This window comes from Myotis brandtii, unplaced genomic scaffold, assembly GCF_000412655.1.
Source record: "Myotis brandtii unplaced genomic scaffold, ASM41265v1 scaffold1186, whole genome shotgun sequence".
In the NCBI taxonomy this organism is placed as follows: Eukaryota; Metazoa; Chordata; class Mammalia; order Chiroptera; family Vespertilionidae; genus Myotis; species Myotis brandtii.
In genome coordinates, this window is record NW_005354120.1 from 184,731 (window position 1) to 205,547 (window position 20,817).

A 20,817-nucleotide genomic window follows, 5' to 3' on the forward strand; every position below is an offset into this window, starting at 1 on the left:
CACTGACCACCAGGGGGCAGCTCCTGCATTGAGCGTCTGCCCCCTGGTGGTCAGTGTGTGTCATAGTGACCAGTCATTCCCAGTCGTTCTGCTGTTAGGGTCAGTTTGCATATTACCCTTTTATTATATAGGATTTTCTATTTAATGAATATGGGTGGCATCTAATTAGTATTCTGCTTCTATATAATTTTATTCTATTAAAATGCATATGATTACGTTTTATAATATCTATTATTATGTGATTTTATAATTTATTTATCTTATAATTTTATAATAACCAGAGGATAACCTTCATTTTCCCCTTTCAAAACAAATGTGTTTTTATTGTGGCAACATGTATCTCCAGAGTAATAGGTAAGGAGAGTCAAATTATGTAATTTTTTTTTAAAGTTGGCCAAAAAAAGTAGTTGGATGGAAAGATACTAGATTAAGTGAAAAGGACAGTATATAAAGCCATATACACAATATGATCAATTATTGTAAAAAAATTTGGTAGAAAAATATTTGATGCACACCAATCTATAATAATAAAAGCATAATATGCTAATTAGACCAGATGTCCTTCTGGACGTCCTTCCGGGGCTGCTGCTGCGAGGGCCTCTAGTCTAATAATAATCGTGAGGGCTAAGGCAGAAACTCTATGCAAAGTACAGAGTAGATCAAAAGGCAGGTTCAAGAGTAAATGCTGAGCTTTTGTTTCTTAACCTTAAAGACTGCTTCTTTGTCATCTTCTCTACAGGCCACCAGGACACTCAGTTGTTATTTCATATTAAATATTCATTTGTGTTATATTTATTAATTTCATTTATATTATAAATATTTGTTTGCTATTCTGAATCTCTTCAATGATACAGCCAAATATTAAATATCACTCTTTTTCTCTTTCTGAAGTTGATTCCTCAGGAAAATCTGAAGGACAATATCTATGAAAAACCAGTAGCCCCAAATCTCTTTGTGATCTTTTTACTCTGCATTAGAATTTAATAAAAGGTGACTGTATATTGGAAGTTGTTCAAAAAATCTTATTTGCCAACATATTGGAAAATATGGGATACAAAAACATTAACAAAACCCAGCCTCAACATAGGTGAAGTCAATGACCTTCTCTTGTTACAAAACAAACATTTCATTTCTAGATATTCAGTGGAATTACAAAAAAAATTAATAACCCCTAAACTTACAGCATCAATAAGTTTCTGCTTAAAGAAATTAATGTTTGCAAAGTAAATAGGAGATGGACATCTGAAAATTTTCACTCCTTCTGGTTCATAAATCTGTAAGGCAGAGAAGTAATATTAGATGGTGCCCAGTGGATTCATATTAATATAATTTAGCAAATCAAAGTAATAAATGAATCTTCCTTACATCAGAGTAATCTTTCTTATTCTTGTAGATGTTGCTCCGTCCAACACTAGCCAGTGTGCTGCATTTCGGACTGTAGGGAGAATGAACGCCACATAAATCATGCATACATATTTGGGAGGCCTAGAAGGCTAACACTGATGTTTTACTAGCATCCCAAAGCAGGCTCGTTTTAAAAATGTAAAAGATTCACTATGCCCTTAGAGACCATGGAGGGCCAACACCTGGGTTTCCTTATTCTGCCACAGCTCCTAAGACAGTACCTCCCACCTACCATATTCCAGTTCACAAAAAGCTTCTGTTCGTGTTTGCTGTTTTGATTCTGAATATCACAGTTATTTGGTGAAAAAGACAGACATGTTTACCCAGTTGTACAGATGTGGACATGGGGAAGTATGATGATTTGCCTATGACCACTCAGTTTGTTTCTATGTTTGGTGAGTCCCCAAGAAATGAATGAAAATATAAATGAATCAATGAATGCAGGAACATTGCAATATAAATGCATTCCATCAGTCAAGGGTTAACTTAAACTATGATAACACTGTGATATGGAACTGCTCAGCTGCTAAGAAGTGTTATTTATATCTCTGTCACAATATAATCCAACTTAGGCTGAGTGGAATAAAAAAGATGTTTGGACTGGATGACCATTAAGAATCAATCATTCTAAGTGTTGTTTTTGTGGCATTCTAGGATGAGCGGGGCCTTTCAGAAATTCTCTTAGGTCAGCTCCATGCTTTTCAGGTGGGAGTACAATCTAACAGCCTATAAAGAGGAAGAATACTCCACTAGACATGGAGAATCTCACCATCTTCTCAGTAACACATTTCCCCAATTTAAATAGTCTAAGGCAGTGGTTCTCAACCTTGGCTGCACATTAGAATCACCTGGGAATCTTTTTAAAATCCTGATTTCTGGGCCTCATCCTCAGGAAATTCTGTTTCTTTGTTACTAATGTTGTGGCCCCACCCCATAACAAAGAAACAGAATTTCCGGAGGATGAGGCCCAGAAATCAGGATTTTAAAAAGATTCCCAGGTGATTCTAATGTGCAGCCAAGGTTGAGAACCACTGGTCTAAGGCATATACATTTCTATGATTTCTTTGAATTTGAGTGCAGGCAGGGAGCAGACCAACAGCTGGAGAGACCTCGGCTAATGCTTTAATTTGGGCCATTCTATTGCCCTTTGGGGTGAGCAACCTGAGGAAGAACAGACTGGCCAATCTTGATAGATTTGCCTGCCTATCCATTAAACTACTCTCCCCTTAATCAGCGACAAGTTTTTTTTCTCCCGACACCGGGAGGCCAAAGTCTGCAAGGACACAGAGTGCGACAATCACTCACAATTGGGTCCTGAACACGATGGTCAGGAGCTGAAACGCCACGCTAGCTGCCAGGCCTAGCGCAAGTCCCAGGACAGTGACAAAGATGAAGGTCATGATCCAAATGAGCTGCAAAAGGAAGGCAACATGGACACCATACACTACAATGGACTCTGATTCAACTACAATGTGTTACCTGGTGGGTTCATGGCTACGAGAAAGCATGAACTTCCAGGGAACACAGCAGAAGTTGGAAGTATACAGGAGAAGGGACCTGCCTCCAGAGGTCATTTCTACTGGCTCAGCTTCTGAACCACAGAAAACACAAGCAGATATTTTTTAAAAATCCCAAGAGAGTGAATCCACTGCTAATCCCATCCCCGGCCTGGTCAAGGAGATGATTGAGTCTATCAGTCACAGCTAAAATTCCAGAACCAGCTGCTGTTCCTTAAAATGAGCAGGCTAGTGGGCATATTATACTTTTGGTCTGCTGGTTTTATTCATAGTGATGATCTCTCCAAGAATCTTAGTATGGCCCGGCCGGCGTGGCTCAGTGGTTGAGCGTCGACCTAGGAACCAGGAGGTCATGGTTCGATTCCTGGTCAGGGCACATGCCCAGGTTGTGGGTTTGATCCCCAGTGTGGGGTGTGCAGGAGGCAGCGGATCAATTATTCTCTCTCATCATTGATGTTTCTATCTCTCTCTCTCTCCCTCCCTCTCTTAAATCAATAAAGAAAAAAAAAGAATCAGTATGCCAAAGGGCTGTGAAAATCCCCAACAATTATCTAGCCGCAACAAAAGTAAACCAAGTGTAGTGCTCGCTTCGTCAGCACATATACTAAAATTGGAACGATACAGAGAAGATTAGCAAGGACATTAGCAAAAAAAAAAGTAAACCAGGTGTAGTTTATTACCTTTTGCTTGTAAAGTACTAGAGGGTATGTTAAGCGTTTTTATGCCACAGACTTTGACCCTGATATAATTATGGGCTCTGCTTCTCACAACAAGGCACGCTGAGAGCAAGGGGAGCTTTTATAGAGCACTTCCAAAGGATTGTTCAGAATTTAAGTTTCTCGCAGATCCTCTGGGAACTAACAGATGATGTGATGAAGAACAGAAGCAATGCATACCCTGAACTTCAGAGAGTTTCTGTGGCATTTGGGAGGACTGCAGGGATTTTAAGGACAGACCTAAGGAAGTTATCTACTAGTGTGTCCTGGAGCATTTCCTACTTACAAGAAGCTCATCCTTTTAAATGAAAATCCCAGAGAATGATCAGTAGAGTGGGCTGTTTAAAGATAGTAAATAACACAAACTCAAGTCACTTGAACAGATATATAGGAACAAAATTTCTCAGAGTTTACAATATAAGTAGGCATTTTACGTCAGCATGAAGTGCCATCCTGATTTTTCTCTCAAATGCCATCGCCTCTACTTACACAATCATACTTATCCTTTCGCCACAGCCTTCGTATTTCTGTAAACTGCATCAGCATTCCCTTTAAGTTTCCAAGTGCTAGAGCTGCCAGGACAGACTGTGAGAGACATAAACGGCAGATGTACTTTCAGATAACTAAATAAGCCACACTGAAGCAAAGGTGAAGGCTGTAGATAAGTGAGTCCTTTAAAGGGCCTCAAAGCCAAGTGTACACCCTTTGGTGTGCAGTGCCATGCAAGACACACCAGACCTTCCCCACCACAGCACATACCAGCCTATACCTTAGGACAGAGAAAGGCAGGTCCTAAGACCTATGACAGATATAAATTCTTCTCAGTCAGCGAGAGGCTGTGTCTACTTATTGAAGGTGGGAGAGGGAGTTGCTCTTTGTTTAAAAACAAGATTGGGGAGCTTGAGGTCCTGGAATAAGAATTCAAAACTTCGACGATGCTCAGCGATCGTGCCGTTTTGAAACAGGAAGCTGAAGGTTGCAGAGGTGAACACGTCTTTGAGGCAGACTCTCTGGGACAGTGTGTGCCACATCTCTCACGTTCCCTGCTGTATCCCCAGAACCGACCATGGTGAATATATCCAGGAGGGGCTTAATAATTATTCAGTGAGTGAGCGGATGAGCTAATGAATGACTATTTCCAAAGCCAGTACTAACCACCCAGGAACACAGCCTCTTTTAAACAGTCCTGATGTAGATACCACTGAATAGTACATTTGCTAAGAGATCTGGGTAGAAAACGCAGCTCTGCTCCAGCAGCACTTCGGGCTCCTGGTTCTTCCTTCACATGCCCAAGTGAGATCACTCATCTTACAGGGAATGATGCCAGTTAAGGTGAAAAATGCCGACTAGCCAAGTTTGCTCCCTTTCTTAGATTTTTTCTTTACATGTATTTTATTGATTTCAGAGAGGGGTCTTACAGGGAATGATGCCAGTTAAGGTGAAACATGCCAACTAGCCAAGTTTGCTCCCTTTCTTAGATTTTTTTCTTTACATGTATTTTATTGATTTCAGAGAGGGAGGGAGAGAGATATAGAAACATCTATGATGAGAGAGAATCATTGATCGGCTGTCTCCTGCACACCCACAACTGGGGATTGAGCCTGCAACCTGGGCATGTGCCCTGACCGGGAATTGAACCATGACTTCCTGACTCATAGGTCGACGTCACTCAACCACTGAGCCATGCTGGTCAGACTCTTATTTACATTTTAACACAATGGTAGGTGTGTGCCCCTAGCCTTCACCCCCAATTCAAGCTGTCCCATTCCGAATGGGCTATGGAATTTGCATGCTGACGTCGACCTACCAACCAGGAGGTCATGGTTTGATTCCCGGTTAGGGCACATGCCTGGGTTGTGGGTTGATCCCCTGTGTGGGGCGTGCAGGACGCAGCCGATCAATGCTTCTCTCTCATCATTGATGTTTCTATCTCTCCTTCTCCCTTCCTCTCTGAAATTAATAAAGATATATTTAGGGGGAAAAAGTTGTCATCACCATGGTAGCTGGGGGAGGGTTCCATAAGACTCTCTGTAATAAGCCTCCTGCTTATTGTTTGGGGGACTTTAGCATTGAGCATGTCCAGTGCCACCTGCAGAAGAGACATAGTTGTCTTTTCATTAGGCACTATTTCCCACCTGGTCAGAATTCCAAGGGAAAACCATTTGAAATGAATTACATACACAATAGCGCCCTTAAATAACAAAGCCTGCAGAGCACTGAGGAGCCATAGGGAGGAGTTTTATCTGGTATCCACAGTAGTATCATTGATAAAAAGGACGAAATACACGTAAAATGCATAAAATTCTGCTGATACTTAGTAAGCACCCAAGAAACATTCATTATTAGCTATCATTGTGGGTTATTTTGTTCTCCTGTGATTAAAAAAAAAAAAAAGCAAAGCAGCTACTCGGGTGAAACAAGGACATTACAGAACAATGGTCTAAGAACTCACCACGTGAATCCTTTATAGCAGGAGTTCTGATTAATCCTGGACAATGTCTCTGGGCATTGCTTATTCACTGGAGAGCTATGGTTTTATATGGCAATAGTTTCTTTAATTCTCCAAGTTGATGTGGGTGAGGGAAAGCTCAAGAATGCACCCGGAAAAAGCACAATAGGACAGAATTCTCTATGCAGGGGGTGGTGTGTGCATGCATTTATTTATTTATTTAGTATTTTTGTTAATCCTCACCTGAGGATATTTTGGGGGGGGAACTTGAGGTTGAGAGAAGTAATTTGCCCCGAAGCACACAGACAACAAGTGGCATCGAGGATATTTTGGGGGGGAACTTGAGGTTGAGAGAAGTTAAGTAATTTGCCCCGAAGCACACAGACAACAAGTGGCAGAGCCAGGATTAGAAGCAGGTCTACAGGACTCTAGAGCCAGTGCTCCATACACTCCCTCACAATCCTATACACACCATAAAGAACCGCATGTTTACCATTGTCTGGCTTCCTAGAGAGCCCATGCTTTCCGGAGTCCGCTGTTACGTTTTCCATCTGGGCGCTGCAGTCGTTTACAAAGGCTCCAGCGAAAGCCTCAACATTTACAGTTCAGGAGGGCTGGACAGAGGAGCGTGAGGCACCCTCCCCAGTGTATTTGGCTGTTTGCTCCCATCCTGCAATCTGACAGCTTTGGTCTTGGAGTCAAACCAAACCCTGGGAGCTGCAGGGCGGATGCCTGAGAACAGGTTGTGTGGCTGGCAGCACCATTCTCTGACTTAGATTGACACCCTGATTACCTTAACCTTTAAGAAAATCTTCACCTCAGTCAATTCATATTATAGAAGCCGCTGTGCCAGGGTGTCTTTCTGTCTAAACATCAAGTATATTCGGAGCTACGAACATGGGAAGAGTAGAGTAGATACGGTGTTTTGGGCATGTGCATTCCAAGCATTCACAAAATGCTACCAGGGGAAGAAGAAATACTTACGGCCAGTAGAGTACTGGCTGAGAAGAGTGCTCGAAGGTTTGCAGTTACCTCATATTCCCGTTTGGTTTATGTTTCGAGAGTTTAGGAACCAGGGTCCCACAGGAGAGAGATAGCATCCAAAGAGGGAGGGTTGGTACCTTTTGTAGTGGCGCCAGAAGAAATCCCAGGTTTTCAATGAAAATCAGCACGATGAGAGCAGAGAGAATCCCAGCAACCTGTGTAGGTGAAAATATTCCCAGCACAAAATCAACTTTTCCCATGGTCTGGCATTCCCCGGGGACTAAGCTAGGATGGCCTTCCACGCAAAGGTCCAAAAATACCTGCGTTTTGCCTCCAGTACTTTCTTGAATTGCAGATCTGGAGAGGGCGGTACTGGCGGCAAATCCTTTGAATGATCCAGTGAATATGTTACTCACTCCCAAGGCTATTAACTCCTGACAAGAGGACGAGAAGGGATCTTCATTAGGAGCAGCGCCATGGGTATTGTGTACGTGAAACATTATTTAAAGATGCTGAATTAGACCCAGCATCGGCTGTACACTTACCTGATTGCCATCAATCGCATAATCGTGTTTGAGGGAATAAACGCTGGCAACCGAAAAGGCCACTGCGAAGCCAACGATTGCAATGCTGAAGCTGTCCCCGATGGTTCCTTTGATAACCTCCAAGTCATACGTGATAGGTGGCTCAAATCTGAATTTAAAGTAAACAAGTCTGAAGGTCACCAACCTGCTTAGACACCTCCAATGGCATCCATTTGCGCTCAGAAAAAGTCCAAATTCCTTAGCAAGGCCCCCCATCTACCCCCTCCCTCCATTCCTGCTTAATCGCTACAATTTCCCAGAATTTATGCTCCAACCATACCCAGCTTTTTTTGTTTGTTTGTTTCTTAAAGGCGCCACCCATTCTCTCACCTTGGAAGCTTCTAATTTGCTGTTCCCTGTGCCTGAACCATTCCCCTCATCCCTGTCCTTCTAGCACAAGCATGTCAAACTCTAGGCCCATCGCCCCATGCAGCCCACAACGAATATTTTTGCGGCCCAACCAATATAATGTTATGTAAGAAACATTTTAATAAAAATTTCGTAACTTAATTTTTACAATATCCTGTTATACATAATCCTATATAATAAAAGCCTAATATGCAAATCGACCGAACAGCAGAATGACCGGTGAAACGACCGGTCCCTATGATGCAAACTGACCACCAGGAGAGAGATGCTCAACACAGCAGCTGCCCCCAGCCCGCAGGCCCCAGGCCAGCCAAGGTGGATGCCAGCAGGGGCCCCATGATTGCCCTGCTGGTCACCCCACAGATCAGCCCTGATCGCCAGGCCTAGGGACCCTACCCGTGCATGAATTTTGTGCACCAGAATACTAGCAGCAGTGAATATAGCAGCTGATTGCCATGTCGTTAGTCTTGGATTGACTTGTTTGATGTGCGCAACAGGAAATATTTTGCCTTCGGAGAACAACAAAATAGGTTTATTTGCGACATGCTTATTAATTTGTGCAGTTATTCAGTGTCTCATAAGTTAATGTTGAAGAAAAAAATTAATTTTTATTAAAATGTTCTATTATTTTATATTAATGATTACTCATTTATGTCAGCCCTTTTTATTCAGCATGTCTCTATTGAAATAAATCTACATTTCTATGGAAATTGAAGCTTTTGTTTTTCTGTGGCCCACAAAAACTTAAACCTTGTTTATTTGGCTCATGTTAGCCTTTGAGTTTGACATGCTTGTTCTAGCACGTCTTCCCTCACCGTCAAGGGTTAGGAGAGATTCTCTGTGTTTCCCTAAGTCTTGATACCTCCCCACCCCAGATACTGAGCAGAAACTGTGACTGGTTCACTATTCTGTGTCCAGAACTGACCGGTGTTCATGGCATATATCAGGCGGTCCATAATTTGGGGCAAATCAATGAGTAAATGCAATCTAGGATGAATGGTGCCTCACTTTGGAGCATGACTAGCAAGAATTTAGTATCCTTGCAAACTTTGGAATCTGTTATATTATTGTTGAAAAGCAGTGCTGCTTGAATTTGATACAAGATTGTACACACAGCCCAATGGCAGTGGTACATCGGAGATGATTTTGCTGGTATAAGCATATTATAACGTATATTTATATACCCATCAGCTTCATGCAAAACATCTTAGGTCCCACTGGTATTGTTGCAAAGGGTGCAAAGCATTCCCTACAATGCTTCCACTTGTTACCCATGGATAGAGGCTTTTGAGGAAACACAATTCTGAGGCAAGGCCAGCAAGAAAGACTTCTTTCCATTGATAACATAGCCTTTCATGGAAAACCCTTAGCAAACAGATGGGCCTTGGACTCTGTCCAGGGCTCCACAGAACTGCTAGAGCCAACTGTGGCCCCGAAGCAGACAGAGGGTTTCCATTTAGACTGATGTTGTGTCAGGAAAATGCTCACCTCACAGAGGATACTCTTGTGCTTATGCCTCATGAACTTAGAGCAGTTAAATGTTATTTACTAACTGTATTCTAAACAGTACAACTATCTCAAACTCAACAGCAATATACTCAAATGCCCAGCTCCTATAAACATCTAAAACTTACTGGCGGTGGGTTAGGCTCCATTCAACTCTTTCTGAATTGTTTGTGAATATCTACGTTAAAAATTTTTCAGCTCTGATTTGAAGAAGTACCATTATCTCACATTCTGCAGCTATCACGAATCAGAAAGTTACCTTGGAATATTATTTATTCATGAAATAAATCTAAAATCAGTGATACAATTAAAATTTGCGTTGTATATCAAAATAACCAGAAGCCAGCTATTAATCTTTTGTTCTAGCCTCTAAACACCATAGACAGAGTGGTCCGAAGACTTAAGTTCATTTCTTGGCTCTGTTATTTATTTAGCTCCCTGAGCCCAAGGCCACGCAAAGTGAGTCAGAACTAAACCCCAGGCACCGTGCCTCTAGAACACCTGAGCTTGCCTACTAAGCTACACTGCCTCACTGTAGAATGTAACAATTCATACATGTGAATTCCTCCCTTCCCCATCCCACACACCCTGAGGAGAGAGGTCCATTGACATCTGAAATATAGTCACAAAGGAAAGTCTCTAAGATTGCAACTCAGTGATGTTAAGTTTATCTTTTATTTCTGAAACCCTCTGACAAGATCTTTAATTTATCAAAATGTAATTACTTGAAAACTGCAGAGTGGAGAGGAATCATATATATATACACTTTTAAAAGAAGTTGGCTGTTTTAAAATCAGCAATGCATATAAATGCTGATTCCTGGAATTCTCAAGTACACCTTACGCATGTTTTTGTTTTGTTTTGTTTTGAAACAGGAATACAGCCTATCATTGTAAGCCTGTTGGAAGAAATTGCTGTTATGGTCAGAGGGCAGCAAAAGGAAAGAGAGCACAAATCTGGATCTTTCTTCTCAATCCAATAAATGCAAGCAGATACATTTTCAAATTCCTCGTACGAATTGGACCCCCATCCTTCAGCAGTGGCAAGAGTTGCTCTGGCCTTGTTTTGAATGTGATCACGAGAAAGGACAGGGTGTGCCTAACTGGATTGTTCACGCACTGTGCCAGGTACCCCTTCAGTGTCTCTTTTGAACTGTCGGCTCTTGGCTCCAGTAACACAAGCAAAACACTACATATTGTTTGTGGTAATTTATGGACAAGGAAATCTGGTTTCATTTGGTTTTCTTTCTTCCTTTCTTTTTTTTTTATGAGGGGAAGCAGGTTGAAGTGCCTATTTTTCTGCTTTTACTACTTCATTTTTACTTGTGTCTGAGTCCCTGCTTGTCTGGTTTGGGAGTTCTTCCACAAGGAGACATTTCCTGATATTAGGAACTGCAGACCCCTATGTCCTTTGTGGCTCCTTCCTAGAAGGAGAGCAGTGAGTCTCCCTCATAAATGCCACATGCAGGGAGGATTCTAGCCTGGATTAATGCACTTCAGCTGGCTGTCTTTAGTAACTTCTGCTTACTCTCTAATGAGTGCTTGGGGATGTCATCCCAAAAGACACACTTACCCACTTGGCATTTTCCCAATCACTGTCACATTAAACCTTCTTTCGAAGTCAAAGCCATAGGATACCCCTGTTGCGATCACAGTCTGCAAAGTTGCAAATTGCCCAAGTTAGAAACGTGAGACATACCTAAGAGTCTTGCTTTACAAAAAATGCCAAAAACCATCCCTTGACCTCTTAGATACGAATCTCAAGCCCAGACTTCGCTACTTTTTAAGAAGTCCTGAGGCAATTCTAATGTCCCACCAGAGTTGAGACATTAATTCAAATGCATCTATCAACTTCTCAGAGATCTTGCCTTCTGCACCAGCCTTGTCTTGACTTAAATGGACAGAATAACCCCAAAATCAAAAGAGAAAATTCTTAATTCTGAATAAAGATAAAACTACTAAAAATTAGGCCCAGAAACTGCAGAGATGGCATCTGCCCCACTAAAACCTCCTGATCTACAGATGGTGAAGGGCTTTCAACATACAACTGTGAGACTCATGAGTTATGAGAGAAAGTCTTAAGATGATCAATTACCATGATGAGTTCAATTGGGATGGGCACTGGAAGTTTGGCTTTGTAGCGCTGATTTATTTCTTTAACCACAAATAAAATGAAGAGGATAATCAAGGATGTCACAAGGTCTGCAATATTAGTCTTCTCTATTTGTGTGAATATGGAATTTAGTATCTAAAATTATAAAAACAAAAACACCCAAGTGCTATGTTAATGTATAATTTGATTACGACACTCAATTATTTCCAAATACATAAATATAAGAATTGAAGCAAAAGAACTGACATAGATTGATAGCGAGTGAAAGAGACATTGCTTGGTTGCCTCCCACATGCACCCTGACTGGGGCCAGGGATCAAACCTGCAACCCAGATCAGGTACATGCCCTTGACGGGGAATCTAACCTGCGACCCTTCAGTGTGAAGGCCAACACTCTAACCACTGAGCACACCAGCCAAGGCAGTACTATGCTGTTTTGATTAGTATGCCCCTGTAGTATAGTTTGATATCAGGTAGCGTGATTCTTTCAACCTTGTTTTTCTTTCTCAACACTGCTGTTGCTATTCGAGGTCTTTTGTGGTTCCATATAAATTTTTGGAATATTTGCTCTACTTCTGTGAAATACAAAATTGGTATCTTGATAGGAATTGCATTGAATTTGCAGATTGTTTTGGGTAGTATGGACATTTTAATGATGGTAAATTCTTCCTATTCATGAACATGGTATATACTTCCACTTATTTGTATCTTCTTCAATTTCTTTCTTCAGTGTCTTGTAATTTTCCCAGCACAGGTCTTTTACATCCTTGGTTAAGTTTATTCCTAGGTATTTCATTTTTTTTGAAGCAATTGTGAATGGGATTTTTTTTTTTTAGTTTCCCTTTCTGGTAGTTCATTATTGGTGTATAAAAATGCAGTTGATTTCTGGATATTTATTTTGTATCCTGCTTTCATTGATCAGTTCTAGTGGTTTTTTTTATGGAATCTATACTGTTCTCTATATTGAACAGAATAGAGAGCCCAGAAATAAACCCACGTCTTTATATTTGACAAAGGAGGCAAAAACATACAATGGGCTAAATGCAGTCTATTTAGTAAATGGTTTGGGGAAAATTGGACAGATATGTGCAAAAAAATGAAACTGGACCACTTTCTTAAATTGCACAGAAGAATAAACTCAAAATGGATTAAAGACTTAAATGTTAGACTTGAAACCATAAAAACCCTAGAAAAAAATCATAGGAAGTAAAATCTCAACATTTCCGGTAGCAGTATTTTTCTGATATATCTCCTCAGGCAAGGGAAACAAAAGAAAAAAATAAATGGGATTACATCAAACTAAAAAGTTTTTGCACAGCAAAGAAAACCATCAACAAAATGAAAAGACAAACATATTGAATAGGAGAAATATTCACCAATACATCAGATAAGAGGATAATTAACATCTAAAATTTATTAAGAATTTATACAACTCAACACCCAAACAACACCACCACCAAACAATCCAATTAAAAAATGGGCAAAGACCTTAATAGAAACTTCTCAAAAGAGGACATACAGATGGCCAATAGACATATGAAATGATGCTCAGCATCACTAATCATCAGAGAAACGCAAATTAAAACCAATTAGCTATCACCTCACACCTGTCAGAATAGAATGGCTAGCATCAATAAATCAACAAATAACAAATATTGGTGAGGTTGTGGAGAAAAGGGAACCCTTGTGCACTGTTGGTGGGAATGCAGATTGGTGTATTCACTGTGGAAAATAGTATGAAGCTACTTCAAAAAAATGGAATTGCCTTATGACCAGTAATTCTTCTTCTGGAATTTATCCAAAGAAACCCAAAACAATAATTTGAAAGGGTAAAGGTACCCCTATGTTCATTGCAGCATTATTTACAAATAGAGGCCTGGTGCACAAAAATTCATGCACTCGAGGGGGCCCTCAGCCCGGCCTGCATCCTCTCGCAGTCTGGGACCACTCGGAGGATGTCCACCTGCCAGCTTAGGCCCGCTCCCTGGGGGATCAGGCCTAAGCTGGCAGTCAGACATCCTTCTGGCAGCCCGGGAGTCCTCGGGGGATGTCCAACTGTGGCTTAGGCCCACTCCCCTGAGGCCGCCCCTGCGGAAGGTGTGGCACTAGGACCGGGCCCGTGCCACCACCTCTCCTGCCACCTCTGTGGAAGAGGGGGTGCCGGGACCACCATGGCTGGCCTGGTGGCTCAGGCTTGCTGGCCCAACCCCCCGCCCACTGGTCGTTCCGGAAGGTCGTTCTGCCCTCCGGTCTAATTAGCATATTAGCTCTTTATTATATAGGATAGCCAAGATTTGGAAGCAGCCCAATTGTCCATCAGTAGATGAATGGATACAACAGATATGGTACATTTACACAATGATATATTACTTGGCTGTAAAAAGAAAGACAATTTTACCCTTTTCAACCCTGTGAATGGACCTGGAGAACACTATACTAAGTGGAATAAGCCAGTCAGACAAAGACAAGTACCATATGATTTCACTCATATGCGGAATCTAATGAACAAATTGAACTACCAAGCAAAATAGAAACAGACTCATAGATAGAGAGCAGGTAAACAACTGTGAATGGAGGTGGGGGAGGATGGAGGTGGGTGGAGGGATTGAGAAAAAAAAAAGAGGAAGAACTCATTCGTGGACACTAACAACAGTGCAGTGATTATGGGAGGAAGGGGCGTGGGTGGAGATTGAAGAGGGTGCAGGGGAATAAACGGTGATGGGAAAAATTAAAAAACAAAAAAGAATACTGTTCTACAGTACATCCTCTGTAGGAGGAAGAACCACTGTCCTATTTACATATTGGCCAATTTCCTTTTGCTTTATAAAGAGAGATGCATAAAAGAGTAAGAAGAACTTCAATTCTAAAAGAATGAGACCTGCTTTTTAGAAATGGGGAAGCGTTTTCACTCAATTAGCACATTTCTTTCAAAATAAGATTTTGAAAAATTTTAAAAATTTGGGTCAAAATATTAAAGCTTTTAATAATGTATGTAGATTATTTTCTTTTTAATAATACTTAGCAGTCAAATATAAGAGAAGTGGCACTTTTTTTCTGTTGTTCCCATTAGCTGTACAGTAGGTGTGGTTGGTTTTCAATGTTGTTCTCCTTGTCACTAACTTTTTTTATATATATATAATATATTTTATTGATTTTTTACAAGAGGAAAGGAGAAGGATAGAGAGTTAGAAATATCAATGAGAGAGAAACATCGATCAGCTGCCTCCTGCACACCCCTACTGGGGATGTGCCCGCAACCAAGGTACATGCTCTTGACTGGAATTGAACCTGGGACCCTTCAGTCTGCAGGCCGACGCTCTATCCACTGAGCCAAACCGGTTAAGTTTTTCTTAATGTGAATACATTTCACAACCCATTTGTTTCTTGGATGTTGTAGGCAAGACCCACGGCATTAAAGCGAAGCTCTCCCAGAAACACAATAGTAAATTACATGTATTTAAACATTTTTAAAGCAAAAGTCATACTTACTTTGAAAAGTGAAAAAGGATCAGTGTGTGACGGGACACTCAATTGTAGCATAAATTTGAGTTGGGAAACCAGAACGTGAACAGCAGCAGCTGTGGTGAAGCCACTGATGAGGGATTCAGACAGATATATCACCATGAATCCAACCTGCAGAACCCCCATGAGCAACTGGAAGGAGAAGGGCAAAGGCCTTTGTTAGTGCAGATTAGGAGTACACACCTCAGCAACCTGAAGTAACAGCGACTGAAATGATCAAAATGTAAAGGTGCAGCCTGTACTTATAAGCCTTAAAGTAGCATGAGTACCTGCCTCCTGGAACACCTCCCCTTTCCCCACCCCACACCCCAAGGTGGAATGCTACATGCTGTTCAATAACATGCAAGTCTAGCTCACTCCAAAAGTAACAGGCTTATCTGCCCCCCTTTTTAAAGGTGCAGTATCTATCTATCTATCTATATATATAAATTTCAGAAAAGAAGGGAGAGGGAGAGAGAGAGAAACATCAATTACGAGAGAGAATCATTGATCAGCTGCCTCCTGCATGCCCCACACTGGGGATAGAGCCCACAATCCAGGCATGTGCCCTTGACTGGAATCGAACCCAGGACCCTTCCGTCTGCAGGCTGATGCTCTATCCACTGAGCCAAACCAGCTACAGCAAGGTGCAGTATCTTTAGAAGACTCACCTATAAATGCTTTCATAGCAGAATCTTATCTAGCATCAGCCCTCATCAATCTATATATATAAAAAGCCAGCGGCCATAATGGCCATAACAACCAGTCGCTATGACACCCACTGTGGCCAGTGAACCACCGATCAGGGGGTGGGGCCGGCCAGCCAACCTCGCAGCCCCTCCCCCCTGCCAGCCCTCCGTGATCAGACTCTCCCACCCAATCAAGAGCTGGCCTCCAGCCAAACACCCCCTCCCACTCCCCCCAACCAGCCCCGCTCCCAATCAGCCTGCCCCACCACCATAGGCCCGCAGCCCCCTGCAAGCCCTGCCCCTGATTGCACCCCCCACCCCAATAGGGGCCCCCCAACCCCAATCGGGGGTGGGGCCTGCTGGCCAATCGCCCATGGCCCCTTCCCCCAGCCAGCTCGGCCCTGATCGGCCAATCAGGGCAGGCTGGCTGGCCAACCTCCCACCATCTCCTCCTTTCGACAGGCCCAGCCCTGATCCGCCCCCATTTGGGGCCAGGCTGGCCGGACCCCACCCGTGCATGAATTCGTGCCCTGGGCCTCTAGTTTTCTTATGTAATTTTAAGTTACACATTCTAGCTGCTGTAGCATGCATAGATGAGCATCCATTCATATTCCCTCAAACAAGTTGCTTGACTTTTGTAGGAATTACATAACTGTGTATTGGACATATGAATTGCTCGGTTTTAACTGAGGGGAAAAAATGGTAAATTGCCCCAAAGAACCAGTATTTTGCAATCAGGTGACTGCATGGATTTTTCCTTCCCTTGGATATCTGGCCTGCCTTTCCATTCATGTCCCTGGAATGGAGCCAGAGCTGTGGACACTATGTTCAGAAATGTCTTAGAAAGACCTGACCAAGCTGTTTGTCAATAGGACACACCACTTATGTGTTTGTATACATTGACTCTTTCTTTTAAAAAAGGTTTTAACCAATGGTATCACTATTCACAAACTTAGGCAACATCGTGAGGAGACCATGACATCTTTACTTGGGAGAGAGGCTTTAGGCCCCTCCATTAACCTCTTCAGCTTTTCTCAAAGCTTTGAAATGGACAATTCAAGTCTGAAACCACAAACCCTTCCAACTAGATTACAGCCCTGAACAATCAGAAAGAAAAAAGTTCCAAAGCTCCCAGTTTCACTATTGCTTGCACATAGTTATGTTTAGTGACTATATTTTATTGAATTCAGCATTTTACTCACCCCTTCCTGTTCCCACTTTTCTTTCTCTCTAGACCCACGTTCACCCATCTTTGCAATGTGGGTCTGCCTCTCGCCTCTGTGGTGAGTGGCCCTTTTACAATTATTTCCTATAGGCTATGGAAGGAGGGCTACAAATCAAATGGGATGTGGGAGGACTGGCAAGAAGGAGGAAAATCAGAAAAACGTGTACAGGTCAGGACAAGCAGATTGGGAGGGTAGATTATATGAGAAAGTGCTCACCTGGATGATTCCAGAAAGAACTGTGACTGTGGCGGCCACCATCACCCTATAGTTATCTAGTGCCGAGTTATTACTCATTGAACTATTATAAAAATCCATAGCATCTGAATTGTCCATTGAGCTTAGTCTCATAACTGTTGCTCCCACCATGATACTCAGAACTGGAAATGGACCTAATTAACAGAGGGTGAATTGTGGTGAATAAATGTCTCCCTAAAGCACAATTGTCTTTTACAAGAAACTGATTCTTCTTCTGAATTATGCACAATTTGAAATTGATACAATGTGTGGCTAATGAAATTCATAAAGGAAAGGCAGTGTGAGCATGAATTAGCCCAGAAATTCACTTACCCACAGCTATGTGTCTAGAAGTGCCCAAGAAAAAGTAGGTTATGATTGGGAAAAAGGCTGCATATAACCCATAGCTTGGAGGGATGTTGACCAGTAGAGCATATGCTAAACCTGTAAATACACAAACATCAGGGTTTATATTTCATGCAATGGGAATCACAGAAGTTCTCATTAGATTCTTTAAATATTTAAATTTGGACCCTAAATATAAGTTACTTATTAACTCAAATGTAGCAAAGATGTAAATGTAAGAGCTAAAACGATAAAACTCAGGAAAAAAACCTAATTGTAAACCTTTGTGATCTTGGATTAGGCAATGGTTTCTTAGAAATGACACCGACGGCATAAGCAATCAAATTAAAAACAGATAAAATAGGCTTCATCAAAAATTTTAAATGTGCGCTTCAAAGAAAATGAAATGACAACCAATAAAATGGGAGAAATTATCTGCAAATCATATTATGAATAAGGGCTTAGTATCTAGAGTATATAAATGACCCTTGCAACTCAACAATAAAAAGACAACCTAATTCTAAAATGTGCAAAAGATTTAAATATATATCTCACAAAAGATATACAAGTCTCCAATAAGCACATGAAAAGATGTTCAACCACCGTTAGTCACTTAGGAAATACAAATCAGAACCACAATGAGATACCATTTAATTTAAAAATATACTTTTATTGATTTCAAAGAGGAAGGGAAAGGGAGAGAGAGAAACATCAATGATGAGAGAGAATCATTGATTGGCTGCCTCCTGCACGCCCCCTACTGGGGATCGAGCCCACAACCTGGACATGTGCCTAACTGGCACATGTAACCTCGTGGTTCATAGGTCAACGCTCAACCACTGAGCTACACTGGTTGGGCTAAGATACCATTTTATACTCATTAGGACAGTTAAAATAAAAAAGGCAGACAATAACCAGTGTTCACAAGGATATGAAGAAATTTGAACCCTCAGATATTGCTAGTGTTTTACCATCTGACACAGCAGTTATACGCCTAAGAGAATTGTTTTTACAAAAACTTGTACACAGTGATCATTCCTAATAGCCACAAAGTAGAAACAAAAACAACCCAAATGTCCATCAACCCATGAATGCATAAACAAAATGTGGTTTTTCCATACAATAGAATATTATTCATCCATTAAAAGGAATGAAATGCCCGTACATGCTGAAACATAGATGAATCTTGAGAACATTATGTGAAGTGAAAGAAACCAGGTACAGAAGAATCTATTTATAGGAAATGCCCAGAATAGGCAAATCCATAGAGACAGAAAGTTGTTGCAAAGGGGATGGATGGAGGAGGGAATGGGAAGTGACTGCTAATGAGCAAGAGATTTTTGGGGTGAAAATATTCTGGAATTAGATATGGTGGTTGCATGACCTTGTGAATATACCAAGAAACACTGAATTGTACACATTAAAAGGATGAATTTTGTGATAGATGAATTACATATCAAAAAAAATTTTACCTTGCAGTACACACACTAGCCCTGTGCTGATTCCAGAAACAATGTCACTGAGTAGCCATTCCTTTACCCGGTAGGCTGGTAACCAAGATGCTATGGGGAGTAAAGAGAGGGCAATTCTCTTGGCCTTTTGTGTGGAACAGCTGAAAAAATTGAAAGCCACAGGTCAGTTAAAATCAAATTTTAACTTCAGTACCTCATTGTAGGTGGAAAATTGGTAAAGGCGATAGTATATTAAAGAAGAAACTACCACTTTCACTAACTTTCCCACGAACAGTCACCTCCTTGCCCATATCAACTGCCCCTGGGCCACCACCAAAGGATTTTGAAAAAAAAAATGCTGCTTTTCTTTAGCCATAATAGAGCTTATTTGTCATCCTCAGCTTGAACTGTCCTGCATTTCAACTGAGAATGTTCCTCTGTCCTCGTCTATTAGTCCTCTGATATGGAAAGACTGTGTTGAGAGCTGAGAGGTGTTCATTTCAGAGTCGACCTTTTCAGCTCTGGCAGCGGAGTTTGGAAACCAAAGATAAGAAGGCTCTGAAAGCTCTGGGCCAGAGCCAGAAAGGAGAGCATGAAAGTTTGAAAATGTAGGAGAAAGCGTTTCCTTTATTTCTAATGCCAGTGTCTTTAAAAATATCTTACCTACAGCACACTTTGAGATGATCCAGAAATGTCTTATGATATCTGTGTTTCTTCTTATGTTCTTCCTGAAAGGCATTTGCAGAATACACCGGCCTGTTCTCAATGTACCGATTCCCAATGTGTTCGATCATTTTGCTTCCTCTGAAGGCTGTGGTTAGTGGGAGACCTTTGGAACGGTGTGGCAAACGCTCTCCTTGCCTTTAACAGGTTAAAATGCCAGAAACCAAACGGAGCTTGCTTCTTAAATAACTTGGAGATAATGTGATGCAATTTACAGATGAGTGAGCTCTGGACTGAATGTTACCACCTTTTGAGATCAAAAGAAGCAGGATTAAGGGACCTGGATTGTGTTTTGCGACAGTGATATTCCAATGAGTAGGACACGGCTTCTTTGGGTAAGTAAACAAGATCTCTTGTTTACTTATTTTTAAAAGACCACCAAAAATCAATAGAATTGACTCGGTTTACTAATCAGTGAGTGCATTTTATACTTGTAAAGTAAGATCTCCTCAAGAAGAAGAATTTTTTTTTTTTCATAGAAGAGTTGCCAAAGCTACGGCTTTGGATTACTGGGACAGATTAGATTTAAAGTCTACTCACAGCCCCTAACTCCAGTCAAGGCTGCTCCATTTTACCATTCAGAATTTTTATAATTCCTTAGAAAATGCTTTTAATGTGTGAAATTCAAGAATATTGCTCATTCAAGTTAGTTTTCTATTGTTTCTGGGGGTTAAATAGTTTTACAATTTATAGTTGTAAACTGGCACAAAGTATTACTTGGTTACTTAGTTCACCAGTGATGAGATCTTTTTAGGAAAAGATCTTGGGCAATTTACCAAACCTCTCCAGGTCTTAGCTATGTAATTGGGATAATAAAACTCAAGTTTCAGGGAGATTTTTGAATATTGAATGAGAATGTTTTCAAAGCATCTAGCTTGTTCCTAGCACACAATAGGCATTTACTAAATGAAAGTAATTATTCTAACTATTTGCATTTTCTGCACAAGATGTTTAATTTTTTTTGTTCTTATCTCAATCGATTGTATTTAATTTAAAAGATCAATTTT

General features: G+C 41.1%; 1 protein-coding gene across 1 annotated transcript in view; it reads right to left on the reverse strand.

Moving 5' to 3' along the window:
- The window catches only part of SLC26A3 (solute carrier family 26 (anion exchanger), member 3), a 27,151-nt gene extending 7,012 nt beyond the window's left edge, over positions 1–20,139 (reverse strand). Inside the window, exons 1-14 of the mRNA XM_005858485.2 lie at positions 19,751–20,139; positions 19,109–19,248; positions 17,625–17,735; positions 17,274–17,446; positions 15,131–15,295; positions 11,624–11,776; positions 11,102–11,184; positions 7,616–7,763; positions 7,391–7,504; positions 7,208–7,285; positions 4,127–4,222; positions 2,710–2,816; positions 1,366–1,435; positions 1,182–1,274 (exon numbers count right to left, since the gene is read on the reverse strand). Of these exons, the coding sequence (XP_005858547.1) occupies positions 1,182–1,274; positions 1,366–1,435; positions 2,710–2,816; positions 4,127–4,222; positions 7,208–7,285; positions 7,391–7,504; positions 7,616–7,763; positions 11,102–11,184; positions 11,624–11,776; positions 15,131–15,295; positions 17,274–17,446; positions 17,625–17,735; positions 19,109–19,248; positions 19,751–19,881 (1,662 nt within the window). The 5' untranslated portion in view covers positions 19,882–20,139. The remainder of the gene's footprint in view (positions 1–1,181; positions 1,275–1,365; positions 1,436–2,709; positions 2,817–4,126; positions 4,223–7,207; positions 7,286–7,390; positions 7,505–7,615; positions 7,764–11,101; positions 11,185–11,623; positions 11,777–15,130; positions 15,296–17,273; positions 17,447–17,624; positions 17,736–19,108; positions 19,249–19,750) is intronic.
- Between the last annotated feature and the right edge of the window lie 678 nt (positions 20,140–20,817).